General features: G+C 54.9%; 3 protein-coding genes across 3 annotated transcripts; 2 read left to right on the forward strand and 1 right to left on the reverse strand.

The window, feature by feature from the left end:
* Positions 1 to 549: 549 nt before the first annotated feature.
* Positions 550 to 7355, forward strand: URA2 (Carbamoyl-phosphate synthase; the record flags this gene model as incomplete). Its single annotated transcript, XM_053192342.2, has 3 exons — positions 550 to 1165; positions 1219 to 7247; positions 7299 to 7355. The coding sequence occupies 3 exons, from the start codon at positions 550 to 552 to the stop codon at positions 7353 to 7355; spliced, it is 6702 nt and encodes a 2233-aa protein (XP_053050106.2).
* Positions 7356 to 8546: 1191 nt separating this feature from the next.
* On the forward strand, positions 8547 to 9530 carry PDX3 (pyridoxamine-phosphate oxidase; the record flags this gene model as incomplete). The annotated part of the gene is made up of 2 exons (XM_053192343.2): positions 8547 to 8586; positions 8812 to 9530. The coding sequence occupies 2 exons, from the start codon at positions 8547 to 8549 to the stop codon at positions 9528 to 9530; spliced, it is 759 nt and encodes a 252-aa protein (XP_053050107.2).
* A 513-nt stretch (positions 9531 to 10043) lies between these two features.
* Positions 10044 to 11161, reverse strand: N0V96_006875 (uncharacterized protein; the record flags this gene model as incomplete). The annotated part of the gene is made up of 2 exons (XM_053192344.2): positions 10044 to 10810; positions 10969 to 11161. 2 exons carry the CDS (start codon positions 11159 to 11161, stop codon positions 10044 to 10046), a joined length of 960 nt encoding a protein of 319 aa, XP_053050108.2.
* Between the last annotated feature and the right edge of the window lie 4608 nt (positions 11162 to 15769).

The raw sequence follows: 15769 nt of genomic DNA on the forward strand, positions 1-15769 counted from the left end.
AGATGGCGCTAGACCTTTCATAGCTGACCGCCTGCGGTTTCGGTGAAGCACAAGCCGTATTTTTTCCAGTTGCAGATCTGTGTCAACGTAGCCGGGACTCCACTGTCCAGGGATTGTGCCTGTATCATTGGTCAATCCACTCTTAAATTCCTCCCCCAGGGAGGGAAGGCCCTGAGCATGGAGGAGGGGGGTTAACCAGATGAATTTTTTTTTTCTCTCACTGTCAGAGCAAGGTAAAAGTCTTTGGGTCCTGCTGTTTGGCTCTTTCTTTCCTGTTTCTCTCTTTTTCCTTTTTTCTCTCTCCGACAATGGTTGTCTAGAAACTCGCATAACTTCCCGAAGATCTATCGTGGCAGATGATCGCTGGGAAGCTCCCGAACCAACCTACGAGACTCTTGTAACGAGCTCGCTGCTGTCACTTTCTCTAGCACTTCTGTTTTTCACATCGTTGCTGCTTTAGACCCTCTTCCCTCCGAGTGTTTCTTCACCCGTCATTTTCTCTCTTCGCCCCGCATCACATTGAAGAAACTCCTCCTCCCACAACCGAAAATGTCGCCAACCGTCTACCCCCCGGCTGCGGCCCGCATTGTCGGCTCCGATGACGAGGGCCTCATGGCTCTGGAGCTGCCCGATGGCACTGTCTACCAGGGTTACAGCTTCGGTGCCCAGAAGAGCATCGCCGGAGAGCTGGTTTTTCAGACCGGAATGGTGGGGTATCCGGAGTCGGTGACAGACCCCTCGTACCGTGGCCAGATTCTGGTCATCACCTTCCCCCTGGTCGGCAACTATGGTGTCCCTTCGCGGGAGACTATTGACGAGCTCCTGGGCGACTTGCCCGCTCACTTCGAGTCCTCCCAGATTCACATCGCCGGTCTCGTCGCCCACTCCTACTCGGGCGAGGACTACTCCCACTTCTTGGCAGAGTCATCCCTCGGTACCTGGCTCAAGGAGCAGGGCGTCCCCGCCATCTACGGCGTCGACACCAGACAACTCACAAAGTACCTGAGGTCACAGGGCAGCACCCTCGGCCGCTTGTTGTTGCAGAAGAAGAACCTGACCAACGGCACCGCCAACGGTCATGTCAATGGTGTCGCGTCCTTCTCCATTGAGGACTTCCAGGCTGTCGACTGGGTGAACCCCAACGAGAAGAACCTCGTAGCTGAGGGTAAGTTCTGCCACAAATGCTCTGGTTTGGCTTTTACTTACTCTGTGTCCTAGTATCAATCAAGGCTCCCAAGCTGTACAAGCCTCCTTCGAGCGTTGCCGTGAAGAAGCACCCCTCCGGCCGACCTATCCGCGTCCTTTGCTTGGACGTCGGTATGAAGTACAACCAACTGAGGTGCTTCCTCAAGCGCGGTGTCGAAGTTCTGGTCTGCCCCTGGGACCATGACCTGGTCAAGCAGGCCGGCGAAGAGTACGATGGTCTCTTCCTCTCCAACGGTCCCGGTGACCCGGCCATGCTGGAAAACACCGTCAAGAACATCCAGGCTGCCATGGACAAGACCAAGACTCCCGTTTTTGGCATTTGCTTGGGACACCAGCTGCTCGCTCGCGCCTCCGGTGCCAGCACCGAGAAGATGAAGTTCGGCAACAGAGGTCACAACATTCCCTGCACGAGCATGATCTCCGGAAAGTGCCACATCACCTCCCAGAACCACGGTTTCGCCGTCGACTCCAAGTCTCTGACCGCCGACTGGAGGGAACTCTTCGTCAATGCCAACGACGGCAGCAACGAAGGTATTGCCCATCTGTCCAAGCCTTATTTCAGTGTGCAGTTCCACCCCGAGAGCACACCCGGTCCTCGCGACACCGAGTACCTCTTTGATGTCTTCATTAGCACCATTGAGGAGTGCGCTGCCGACCCCAAGGCGCTGAACGCCCCGGTCAAGTTCCCTGGTGGCACCATTGAGGAGAACGAGCGTCTTCACCCCCGCGTCCACCCCCGCAAGGTCCTCATTCTGGGCAGCGGTGGTCTCAGTATTGGACAAGCTGGAGAGTTCGACTACTCTGGCTCCCAGGCCATCAAGGCTCTCAAGGAGGAGGGTATCTACACTGTTCTCATCAACCCCAACATTGCGACTATTCAGACCTCCAAGGGTCTTGCCGATAAGGTGTATTTCCTTCCCGTCAACGCAGAGTTCGTCCGCAAAGTCATTCAGTACGAGAGACCCGATGCCATCTACGTCACATTTGGTGGACAGACTGCTCTGTCAGTCGGTATCCAGCTGAAGGACGAGTTCGAGGAGCTCGGTGTCCAGGTCCTTGGTACCCCCATTGACACCATCATCACTACCGAGGATCGTGAGCTCTTTGCCCGCAGCATGGACTCCATTGGTGAGAAGTGCGCCAAGTCTGCTTCTGCAAGCAACATTGACGAGGCCATGTCTTGTGTCAAGGACATTGGCTTCCCCGTCATCGTCAGAGCCGCCTACGCTCTTGGAGGTCTCGGCAGTGGTTTCGCCAACAACGAGGCCGAGCTTCTTGACCTCTGCAACAAGGCCTTCGCCGCTAGTCCTCAAGTGCTTATTGAGCGCAGTATGAAGGGCTGGAAGGAGATTGAGTACGAGGTCGTTCGTGATGCCCAGGATAACTGTATCACTGTGTGCAACATGGAGAACTTTGATCCCCTTGGTATTCATACCGGTGATTCCATCGTTGTCGCTCCCTCCCAGACCTTGTCTGATGAGGACTACAACATGCTCCGCACTACTGCTGTCAACGTCATTCGCCACTTGGGCGTTGTTGGAGAGTGCAACATTCAGTATGCCCTGAACCCCTTCTCTAGGGAGTACTGCATTATCGAAGTCAACGCCAGATTGTCGAGATCCTCTGCCCTTGCTTCCAAGGCTACCGGATACCCCCTGGCTTTCATCGCCGCCAAGCTTGGTCTCGGAATTCCCCTGAAGGACATTGCCAACAGCGTCACAAAGTCCACCTGCGCCTGCTTCGAGCCCTCCCTGGATTACGTCGTCGTCAAGATGCCCCGTTGGGATTTGAAGAAGTTCACCCGCGTCTCTACTCAGCTTGGATCCTCCATGAAGAGTGTTGGTGAGGTCATGAGCATCGGCAGGAGCTTTGAGGAAGCCATTCAGAAGGCAATTCGCGCCATCGATTTCCACAACCTGGGCTTTAACGAGACCGAGGCTTTGATGTCCATCGATGACGAGCTGCAGACTCCTTCCGACCAGCGTCTGTTCGCCATTGCCAACGCCATGCACTCTGGATATACCGTCGACAAGATCTGGGAGCTTACCAAGATCGACAAGTGGTTCCTCAACAAGCTCAAGGGCTTGAGCGACTTCGCCAAGAACATGACCAACTACACCACCAGCGACATCTCCAAGTCCCCTGCCATTCTCCTTCAGGCTAAGAGACTTGGTTTCTCCGATCGTCAGCTCGCCAAGTTCTGGAGCTCCAACGAGATCGCCGTGCGATCTCTGAGACAGGAGGCCAGCATCATGCCGTTTGTCAAGCAAATCGACACCGTTGCTGCCGAGTTCCCTGCTCACACCAACTATCTCTACCTGACCTACAATGCGAGCGAGAGCGATGTGTCATTTGACGACCACGGCATCATGGTTTTGGGATCTGGTGTCTACCGCATTGGTTCTTCCGTCGAGTTCGACTGGTGCTCTGTTCGTGCCATTCGCACTCTGCGCCAGGATGGCTTCAAGACGATCATGGTCAACTACAACCCTGAGACCGTCAGTACCGACTACGACGAGGCTGACAAGCTCTACTTCGAGAACATCAGCTTGGAGTCTATCCTCGATATCTACCAGCTGGAAGATGCCGGTGGTGTCCTCGGTGCCATGGGTGGACAGACCCCCAACAACATTGCTCTGCCGCTCCACCGTGCTGGCATCAAGATCCTTGGTACCTCACCGGAGATGATCGACAACGCCGAGAACCGCTACAAGTTCTCCCGTATGTTGGATACCATTGGTGTTGATCAGCCCACCTGGAAGGAGTTGACCAGCTTCGACGAGGCCAAGAAGTTCTGCAATGCTGTCTCCTACCCCGTGTTGGTGCGACCTTCTTACGTCCTCTCGGGTGCTGCGATGAACACTGTCTACTCCGAGCAGGATCTCGAGAACTACCTTGCCCAGGCCGCTGAAGTTTCCCGCGAGCACCCTGTCGTTATCACCAAGTACATTGAGAACGCCAAGGAAATCGAGATGGATGCTGTTGCCAAGGATGGTGTTGTCATTGGCCACTTCATCTCTGAGCACGTCGAGAATGCCGGTGTTCACTCTGGTGACGCCACTCTCATCCTGCCCCCTCAGGACTTGGAGCCCGAGACCATTGCCAGAATCGAGGAGGCCACTCGCAAGATTGGTGCTGCTCTGAACGTCACTGGTCCCTTCAACATTCAGTTCATCGCCAAGGACAACGACATCAAGGTCATTGAGTGCAACGTTCGTGCTTCTCGATCGTTCCCCTTCGTTTCCAAGGTCATGGGTGTCGATATGATCGAGATGGCCACCAAGGCCATCACTGGCAAGCCGTTCGAGGCTTACCCTGCCACCGATATCGCTCCCAACTGCGTCGGTGTCAAGGTTCCTCAGTTCAGTTTCTCGCGTCTGTCTGGCGCCGACCCAGTCTTGGGTGTTGAGATGGCTTCCACTGGTGAAGTTGCTTGCTTCGGTGTCGACAAGTACGAGGCCTACCTCAAGGCTTTGATGTCCACCGGATTCAAGATCCCCAAGGCCAACATCCTTCTGTCCATCGGTTCCTACAAGGACAAGAAGGAGATGCTGCCCGCCATCGACAAGCTCGCCCGCCTCGGCTACAAGCTGTTCGCTACCGCCGGTACCGCCGACTTCCTTCAGGAGCACAACATTCCCGTCCAGTACCTAGAGGTTCTCGCCAACGAGCAGGAGGATCAGCGTTCCGAGTTCTCCCTCACGCAGCACTTGGCCAAGAACATGATTGATCTCTACATCAACTTGCCTTCCAACAACAAGTACCGCCGTCCTGCCAACTACATGAGCAAGGGTTACCAGACCAGACGTATGGCCGTCGACTACCAGGTCCCTCTGGTTACCAACGTCAAGAACGCCAAGATTCTCGTTGAGGCCATTGCCCGCCATTTCGGACTCGAGGTCGGCAGCCGCGACTTCCAGACCAGCCACCGCACGATTTCTCTGCCTGGCTTGATCAATGTCGCTGCCTTCGTTCCTGGTATCGCTACTGCTGGAAGCAAGGATCTCAAGGCTGTTACCAAGGCCTCACTTTCGGCTGGTTTCAGCATGGTCCGCATCATGCCTGTCGGTGTCGATGGATCCATCACCGATGCCGTCAGCCTGAAGGTCGCCCAGCAGAGCAGCAAGCAGGGCGGATTCTGCGACTTCAACTTCTCCGTCACTGCCACCTCTGACAACTCTGACCGTATCAGCCATGTCACTGGCGAGGTCGGATCGCTGTTCATCCCCTTCAACCACCTGTCTGGAAACATTAGCAAGGTCGCTGCCGTCACTGCCCACTTTGACAAGTGGCCCGCCCACAAGCCCATTGTCACTGATGCCAAGCTGACCGACCTGGCTTCCATCCTGCTCCTGGCCAGCCTGCACAACCGCAGAATTCACGTCACCTCTGTCTCCACCAAGGACGACATCAAGCTCATTGCCCTTAGCAAGGCCAAGGGCTTGAAGGTCACCTGCGACGTGTCCATCTTCTCCCTGTACCTCTCGCAGGATGACTTCCCCGACTGTGCTCTGCTCCCCACCAAGGCCGACCAGAACGCTCTCTGGGCTCACCTGAGCACCATTGACGTCTTCTCCATTGGCAGCTTGCCTTACCAGCTTGCCAGCTCTCTGGGCAAGACCGCCGATCCTTCCGTTGGCATCGCCGACGCTCTGCCTCTGCTCCTCACTTCCGTTACTGAGGGCAAGCTGACCGTCGACGATATCAAGGCTCGTCTGTATGACAACCCCAAGGAGATCTTTGAGCTCCACGAGCAGGTTGGAACCAGTGTCGAGGTTGAGATTGACCGTCCCTACGCCGTCCACAGCACCAACGGCTGGTCTCCTTTCGCTGGCCGCACCATGCGCGGTTCCGTTCAGCGTGTGACCTTCCAGGACCAGACCGTCTGCCTGGATGGTGAGCTGCTGGCTCTGCCTGCTCTTGGCAAGGACATGTCCACTCACGGTGCTCTGCCCATGTCCCCCGCGATCAAGCCTCAGCTGCAGTCTTTGACCAACCCCGACAGCCCTCGTGACCGTCGCCCGTCGCTGTTCAACACCTCCAGGCCCACCAAGCTTCGCCCCACCGACGGCTACTTGCCCAACAAGAGTAACAGTGGCTTCGAGGACCTCGGTCTTCCCGCCCCTCTCCACCCCGCCGTTGGCTCTAAGCTTCAGGACCTCCTGTCGCAGCCTTCTTCGTGGAAGAGCCACAGCTGCCTGTCTGTCAGCCAGTACACCCGTGCTGACCTTCACCACCTCTTCACGGTGGCTCAGCAGATGCGTTTGGGAGTCCAGCGTGAGGGTGTCTTGAACGTTCTCCGCGGCCGCGTCCTCTGCACCTTGTTCTACGAGCCTTCGACCCGCACTTCTGCCTCCTTCGATGCCGCGATGCAGAGACTTGGCGGCCGCACCGTCGCCATTGCCACCTCTCAATCTTCGGTCCAGAAGGGCGAGTCTCTCCAGGACACTCTGCGCACCCTCGGCTGCTACGGTGACGCCGTTGTGCTCCGTCACCCTGACGAGCACAGCGTAGAGATTGCTAAGAGATACTCCCCCGTTCCCGTCATCAACGGAGGCAACGGCAGCAAGGAGCACCCTACTCAGGCCTTCCTTGATCTCTTCACCATTCGTGAGGAGCTCGGTACCGTCCAGGGTCTTACCATCACCTTTGTCGGTGACCTGCTCTACGGCCGCCCTGTTCACTCCCTGATCTACCTCCTTCGCGACTACGGCGTTCAGGTCCAGCTTGTCTCTCCCAAGGGACTTGCCCTGCCTACGGACGTGCGCAACTTCCTGGTCGAGTCTGGCCAGCTGCTTTGCGAGTCTGAGGAGCTTACTCCCGAAATCCTGGCCAAGAGCGACGTGCTCTACTGCACTCGCGTCCAGAAGGAGAGATTCCCGACGGTGGAGGACTACGAGAAGGTCAAGAACTCATACCGCATTGACAACCGCACCCTCAAGTCGGCCAAGAGAGACATGTGCATCCTGCACCCTCTCCCGAGAAATGAGGAGATTGCGCCCGAGGTTGACACTGACCAGCGTGCGGCCTACTTCAGACAGGTAAGTCCCTTGACCCTTCAGGTTTGAACAGAATGCTGACAAGTTGCACAGATGAGATATGGTCTGTACTGCCGCATGGCTTTGCTTGCGTTGGTTATGGCACCATAGAGATGAAATTCCTTTTGGCTTTCTTCCTAATTGTATGGGGAACTTGGACATGAGAAAAAAAGTACACCGCAAAAAAGTTTTTAGAACAGTTTGGTGTTTTGGGTTTTGGGCTTTTCTTTTTTTCGGGATGATAGTATAGACACACACACACAAAAAGTAGGAAGCAACTATTCCTCAAAACTGGCGTATAAGAAAGCGCGCCGTCAAGACGTCCGTTGTTTGGCTCGCGCCATTACGACGTCGTGGTGTAGAGGGATTACATGTTTTATTTGGGTTTAGAGGTGTTTTGGGTAGTGCGTATAGTGCGTTGCGTTCGTTACGTTTGTTGCGTACGTTGCGTATCTTGCGTACATGGATGATGTTTGTTTACTATATGATACCCCCTCCCGTCGTATGTACGGAATGAAATACGTTTGTTTGGTCTGTTGCGTTATGTGTGTGTCTTGCGTGTATGTGTTCCGTGTGTGTTCTGTGTGTGTTCTATTGTTATGTGTGATGTCTCTAAATGTGTAGTCATCAAGTGGTCCGATCGGAAAGACTGGTCACTGAGGTTGCTGGGCTAATCCCTGCTCCGCATCTTGAGCTCCGCAAAAATGGGAACCCCTTCTCGGGTGGAGGTGAGGTGTGTTTTGCGCGCTGCGCGGCTGCGCCTACCTGCAATCCGATGTTTGGGTGTTTGGGTATGAGAGGGGAGAAGAACGGGTGGAACATTCTGCGGCTGTCCACCCTCAGCAACGTGCTCAGGGAATGTGGGGCCGTTTCTTTGCTGCAGCTTGCGGTGCCCCTCACTCAAATGCAAGCATCATGAGAGGGAAAGTTCCAAGTTATGACATGACACTGCAAGGCGCTTTTTTTATTTCTTTAAACGCGTAAATCACCTCACTCTTTACATGCTCGTCTGCGCATACTAAATACACCGTATCAGCTTACTCTTGACATGTTGCGTAAGCACATTCTTCCAAGCTGCCATTGATCTGTACGTCGACTTAGCATTTTCTTGTGAGGTACTTTTTCCCTTAACCGATGAGAAAATCAACCCCTTCTAGCCGTATCCTTCATCAGCTGACGAAAGTTGTGCAATAAGGAAAGCTCTGGCAAACGAGACACACTCACTTACTACCTTGAGGTGAATCTTCCGATCTCTCGCATATGCGGCCCGGCTTCGCGTATAGATTCTCGAGATCGCTCAAGATGGCCCTGCACCCGCCTCCCGAGAGCGAGAAGCTCATTTGTAAGTTTCCCCTCTCAACTGCTGTCTACGTAGCAAGGCGTCCCTGGTGAGGAGGCGAGATGAAGGAAAAGGCCGGATCCCCGGATCGCTGGATGATGCATGGTGAAGAAGGTCGAGGAAGAACGGCCCTCTCATCTCAGCTCACCTCCACCTCGTCACATCGTCCCATCTCACCTCTCGACCTCATCTCACCAAAAACCCCCCGTAAAAACTAACATCACAAAGTCGCACCCGCCGGCTCCTCCCAAAACACCCGCGCAGACCAATTCACCTTGGGCCGCCTCTCCCTCCCCTCCCTGCACCCAACCTCGCCAACCCACCAATTCAACACCTGGTTCACAGCCGCCCAAGAAACCCACGCCGTCTCCCACCCGGAAACCTGCACCTTGTCCACGGCCTCCCTGCCCTCCGGCCGCGTCTCCGCCCGCATGGTCTACCTCAAGGAACTCGACGCCAAGGGCGGCTTCGTAATCTACACCAACCTCGGCACCTCCCGCAAAGCAGCCGACCTCGCCTCCAACCCGCACGCGAGCCTGACGTTCTGGTGGGAGGCGCTGCAGAGGCAGGTTAGGGTCGAGGGGAAAGCGGAGAGGTTGAGTAGCGAGGAGAGCCAGGTGTACTACGATACCCGCGTGCGCGGGAGCCGGATCGGGGCGTGGGCTTCGCGGCAGAGTCAGGTGCTGGAGCCGCAGGAGGGAGTGAAAGGTGAGGAAGGGGAGAATGACGATGGGAGGGCGCAGTTGGAGGGGTGGGTGAAGGAGGTGGAGGAGCGGTTCGAGGACCAGGAGACGATTCCGGTGCCCGAGTTTTGGGGCGGTTTGAGGATCGTGCCGGAGAGGGTTGAGTTTTGGCAGGGACGGGATAGTCGGCTTCATGATCGGTTTGTGTATGACAAGGTGGAGGGCGAGGGGGATAAGTGGACGATTAACAGGTTGAGCCCTTAGGTGGTGATGATGTAGTTGCTAGGTTAGACATATGAACTTGGTTGTTATTAGGTCAAAACACCATCTTTCATCATACGAAATCACGGCAAAGGAACAATGTGTAAAAGTGAGAAACTTAATGCTGTCTTTCCAGGACTACATTACCAAATAGGGTATGATAAAAAGATGAACCATGATTCCCAGTGTCGCGACCCTGATCCCAAATCCCCATCCGATAAAACCCCCTCTCCTCCATATACGCCAGCCCAGTTGATTGCCCAAGAAAAATTACAAGATGCGTAACCCGTCGGAGCCCTCGTGAGGCCGAGGTTTTGGTATCCTTAAAAACGTTCAAGCTTTGGAAAAAATGATGTCGCCCCTCAGTATACAGTAAGCCAGAGAGGCCCCGTGCAAATATGCGAGATATCCTTTCAGAATCCCACAGGGCATGCAAATCAACCATCATGACAGTCAAACAAAAACGCTCGCTCGCTGATTGTCCCGTCGTCCCTTTTTGTTTTCCATCTTCGGTCCTCAAAACTCCTCGCCGACTGGAGACAGACCCATGTCGTTACCTGAAAAGGTCAGAGACATGTAATCCCCGCCAAAGGTCGTCTTCTCGAGAGCCGCACGCACTTCGTCGCCAAACGACTCGGCCTCAGACTTGGGCGTGTCGACAGGCGTCAGCTGAAGGCCGAGGCCAATCACGGCGGTACCAATCGTCATGCTCTTGCTCTTGCTGTGTCCCATCTCGTGGGGTTGGACGGGACGGGCCGAGTTGTAGTGCCGTGCGGCCAGCTGCATATCGACCATGGTGTCGGCGAGCAGATCCTCATCGTCGACCAGGGGCTTGATGCGGTAGTTGAGGTTCTCGCAGATGCAACGTTCCGTCACGTTGATCTGCTCGCACGACCAAGTGTCCTTGCCCCAATTTGACGAGTAGTATGACGTCGAGTCGTGGCAGTCGTCGGTGAACTTGGCGGCGATTATGAGGGCAGACAGGATGATGAGCTCGGGCTGGACCGAGTCGATGTGCAGCTGCTGCTGGCGGCGGCGATCGAGGAGAGGGCTGTGGCCAAGAGTGTGGCGTTTGTTGTAGGAAGAGCCGTCGACGAGCAGGGGGCACTGCAAGCGCCAGCTCAAGGCGAACTTGGAGTTGAGAGAGTCGAGGATGCAGACGGCCAAGGCGATGGTCTCGAGCGGGAGGCCGGACCGGCTGAGCATGGCCTGGACCAGAGGCACCGACGGGGTCGTGAGGGAAGCTGACGTGGGAACGAGGTTGACGAGGTGGATGGCGGGGCCTGCAAGCGCGCGGAGGTTAGCATTACATTGCATATAATATATTGCATTTGGAGCATGCCCATCGAACGAACGAGCGTTGGAGCAAGACGGGGTACAGTTTGTAAGGGTTGCCAAAGCTCTTCCCCCATCCGCCATCACGTAATTCGGCTGCACGTACCAAGGAACTTTTCTTGCAGGATGTCGCCTTCTTCCAAGGCCGTTTTCGGGCTCTGGTGGGCGGAAGAATTCCTGGATGAAGGTGGCGGGGTGGGAAGGTTGGAGAGGGGTCGGTAGGTGAAGTAGGCGTCCTCGGCTCCGTATTCGTCGTCCGAGTAGTCGGTGTTCTGGACCTGTCTCGCCATGTTGCCCATCTTGTCGTTTTGTCTCGTGCCCGCGGCTCTGACTCTTGTGTCTGGTAGGTAATTGTTTGTATTGGAATGCGTGTGTATGCGCGAAGTGATTTCTGTTTTACAACAGTAACAATAGCGGAACGGGTAGAAAATTATCTGTTGGTGGATCGTGTCGGTCGTGGGTGGTAAACGTCGTAAAAGCCAACTCTTCCTGTCCTCGGTCCTGAGCAGTAGGGGGTGCTGCTCATATTCGTATGCAGCTTATAATCGGGTGTGTGATTAGGGCAGTAGCTCGTACTCGGTCGTAAAGGGATGATGTGATCACGCAACGTCGGGTTGGAAAGGTGAGTAGGAGAGCACAGGAGGAGAGGCGTGGACGAGGTGGGAGGTCGGGGCGGTATATGTAGTGAGGTAGGTGGATGATGGACGGGCGTGGTGGGATTGGATTTGGGATTGGGATTAGGATTGCCAGGTCCCGTACCTAGTAGCAATGGGTGTATCCGTACATCAGAAAGGGGGCTTCGAACTTGGACACAGACACAGAGAAAGAGAGGATCCCAGATGCCGTTGCTGGTAAGTTATGCAGGGTTCATAAAGCGAAGTAAGGCTGAGTCGGGTTTGGGAAACAAGTCGCGAGGAGCGGGAAGATGGACGGGCGGGCTGGGCTAAGAGCCTGGGATCTTGGGATTCTGGCACTCTGCACTCTGGCTGAGAGGGTATTTCGGCGGTGGGCGATGCACCAAGTGGGTTCCGTCAACAAGCACAAGCTGGAGACGAAGAAGAGGAAAGACATGGCCGGGACAACTGGGAACCTCTCATCGCTCATCCCTCATGCCATTACAGGTAGGTTGGGGTGGAGTTGTAGGTACTCCGTCCTACGCAGTAGTGCAGAATGGTCCGTGTTGATGCAATGCTGCGCTCTGTGTCCAAAGCCCCCCAGCGCCTCCCCCCTTGTACCCTTTGAAGGTACCTCTCATGTACCTTTTCTTTGGCAACTTTGGTTTTCTTTCACTCCTTCACTTTTAGCGTGCTGTCTGAGCGGGATCATCTGGTTTGGCGTTTTCTCTCTGGTCTATCTTCTGTCTTTTGTTTCTCTTGAGCAGTTCTCACACCCCCTCGAGCCTCGATGCCGGGAGCATTGCTTTCCGTACGATGGCAGGTAGCTAGTTGGCTAGCAAGTGGTGGACGAAATAGGCGGTACGGATAACCCGTAGTTGAGAACCGAAGACGACGTGGACGAGGGCCGAGAAGAGGGCACCAAGACAGGGGTGTAACGGCAACTTGGCAAGGGAAAACGAGAAGAAAACCCCGGCAATGGTCCTCTTTTCCCTCTCGGCTCTTTAGCGTATCTGCAAGAACGAGGGCAGGCCCGGCAGGGGGGCAGCAGCAATGTGGGCGAGGATCAGTGAATGGAGTCGGGAAAAGAAGAGGAGAAGCGAGAAATTGGGAATACGGGCACAAAACAAAGTAACAAAATGCGGCACAAAAAAAAAAGGCCACTCATCACCACACGTACGGGTACTCTGTAATACCTGATGGATGGGTCTGAATAGGTGCCCATTCTCTTGCATCTGGATGCATGGTTTATCGACTAGTATCGTTCGGTCATGGCAAACCAAACATGCGAGTCCTGGGCAGAAAGACTTCACCTCATCACTCAATTCCTACTTGGCATGGATTGTTGATGATGTTGTCCAGAAGAGTCAGATGAACAGTGCCCAAACAAATCCCACGCTTACACAGACACAGGTTGCCTTACCCAGCAGCGGTGATACCCAGACACACCTGATCCATAGACGCAGAATTAAAGATTAGAAAATTCGTTTCAGTTACTTGTACTCAAATTGCATCCCAACCACTCCGGTCGCCTTGTGTTGCCCATCCACAAGAGAATTAGTGACGGTGGCTGACGCAACGAACAAGACAGGCATCCCGGCTTCGGGAATCTTGCGTCGATGGCTGGCAATTTTGTTTCCCTTTTGCCCATTGTAGACGAAACGCTCGCGTCAGTCCTGTGCAGTGAGTACCCTGGGCAGCAGAAAAGGCAGGCCGCCGCATGCCGCCGTCAGTGTTGTTGATGATGGTGCTTGCTGGCTTATTCCCTGACCTCAGATCATAACACGTTCAGCTATCCTTCCTCTCTTTCAGAATGCTAGCACAGGATGACGTTGGATGGGTGGACGGCAGTTGGCATCCCCTCATCGACCCATCCTGATGATGACAATGCCAATGCTGCCATCCCGTCTCGGGCCTTGTTCATCCTGCCTCCGTCGTCTGAGTCTCAGATCATCCACCGAATCCCCCTCCTGGAGCTTGCAGCTGTCGACATTCAATCAGAAGCCAAAGCCTCGATGAGGTGTGACCGTGTGGCAGCTTTTCGGTTTCCGTGTCTCGCGTGTCTACAAAAAGTGACAAAAGTACACCCCCGTGCCTCATTGCCAATCCGAGAAAGGGATCGAATCGGGGAAAAGAAAGAAAAAAGGCAAAGACAAGACAGGCTTGCTCAAGGGCCTCTGGGGCTCAAACAAGCGGCCCAGTTCTGTTTGACCATCACCATGGCACATCCAGGAACGGCGGGCTTTTCGTCACACGGACGGTCGATCAGATGGTGCCATTGTTCACCCATTGCATCGTGACTGGTGGTGGTTTCCGATGGACCACATGGATACGAAAAGGCCAAGCAAACCTTGCTGCACTCCTCTACGGAGTTGCGGAACACTGCGTAGGCTTCCCAAGGAGATCCCAAGGAGAATCTCTCGCACGAGTTGCCCTTGGAACTTGGTGGTATCGTGTGTGTTGCGCGTTTATGTTGCGAGTGTGTTGTTTTTCGAGAAGGGGGCAGGTTCCTGGATCTCATGGATGGCAACCGGGGACAACCTGGCCATGTTGTTCTGGCTTGTCTGGCTCACCGTGACGACAGCCCTCGTCGAGTGCTAATTTGGGTGTCAAAGGGTGTTCGTCCAGTGGGTTGTAGTGGGGATTGCAGGCCCGAAGGACCCGCTGGAAGCTGGGCTGAGCTGGTGACGGAGCGAGGCTGGGTACGTACTGCTCGGGTCCCCTCACTGAGGTGCTCAGTCTCTGTGTCTCCCTGAGTGAGGGCGAAGATGAACCGAAACTGCCTTAGCTAAGCACCTTGAATACATACAATATACCTTACCTACCAGAGTACCTACCCTCACCTGCCATCCTGCCCGAGGTGAGGTGAGGTGGTGAAAGGAGGTAGTCTAGGTACATTAAAAGGTACTTGGAGGTGAGAGGTGAGGTGAGAGGAGCAATGTTGGACTCGCCAACCAGGCAAGTACCCGTCTCCGGTACTCCGTCCCTGCCTAGTCGCATTTCTTCGGGGACGCCTTCTGTGACCTGTCACTTTGCCAGATGGATCTCTTCTCCTCAGTATCTCCATTCTCCAACAGGACAACATCTGATGCGACTATCCGATTGTGTGGGTTTGAACCCTCTGCATGGGAAAGGCGGCAGCTCTTCGCCGCAGGCGGTCAGTCCCAACTCTCACCCTCTCGCGTCTCAAGGCAGGAGTCAAGAGTCAAGGAGAGGCAACCAAATGCCTTATCGACCCGTTCATTTGCCTATCCGGTTCCAAGACTCCTTGCAAAGGAACAGTACGGATACGCTCATCAACAACCACGACCCTTCATATTGTGGTGGAACTCCCCCGAGGTACCTCCAAAGTACATCTTGTCATCTCCACAAGCCCAAGGTTCAGTCTAACTGACCTCCCGAGGTGGAAGCCGCCCGTCTGTCCGCTCGCCCAGACTGCCCAAGATCTTCTCATGGTCTCACCTCAACCACCTTGCCACGAAGTCGCCAACCTCAATCTTGACGTGGATCGTGACCAACATCACAGCAGTATCGAAGTTCGTGGATCCTTGAAGTCTACTCCGTGGGTTTGCAGCACGCCGTGTTCGGCACGCTGGGACCCTTGGACTCAGCGTAGCGTCTACGGATTGTGACGCGCTAATCCAGCCACAGCCACGGCCGCGCCAAATGGCAGATTTTTTCCTTCCTTGTGAGGAAACACCTTGGGCCCGGTGGAAGACAAGCGACATTCAGCATTCCAGAGAGCAACGACTGACAAGGCCTCCTCGCCCGTCCCTTTGTTCTCTTCCAAGTTTCCACCCCCCACCTTGGGGCTGGCACTCTGGGGTAAAGACTCGGTCCTTTGGTCCAACGAGGTAGCCGCTACGAAGCGCGATTGCAACAGTCGTCGGGTCTTGAACCGCATCTGCGCTACCAATACTGGACCTCAACTATTCCCGTTGCGGCTTCTTGTTCCTGTCATCGGTCTATACCGATACTCTATATCTCTCCCTCTTTGTTCTCTTATTTGACATCAACAGTCGAGACCTGCGTCCACGACCATGGCCAATTCCCGCTGCATCATGGTCTAGGCGAGCCCGACACGGACGGAAGGGATTGGCAAATGGCGAGTGCTCGATTGTCGCAACAGATCAAGCTCGTTCGTGTACGGCCGGTGCTATACCTGCATCTGCATCTGCATCGCATCGTGATGGTCCTTCCAGCCAACCGAACCTAAAACCCTCATCCCACACCTCATGCATCCGTACCTGACTTGGCCGCAACCGGCTTCACGAGAATGCAACCACCATGCAG

Source organism: Colletotrichum fioriniae (assembly GCF_027942845.1).
Source record: "Colletotrichum fioriniae strain IMI 355084 chromosome Unknown scaffold_8, whole genome shotgun sequence".
Lineage (NCBI taxonomy): Eukaryota > Fungi > Ascomycota > Sordariomycetes > Glomerellales > Glomerellaceae > Colletotrichum > Colletotrichum fioriniae.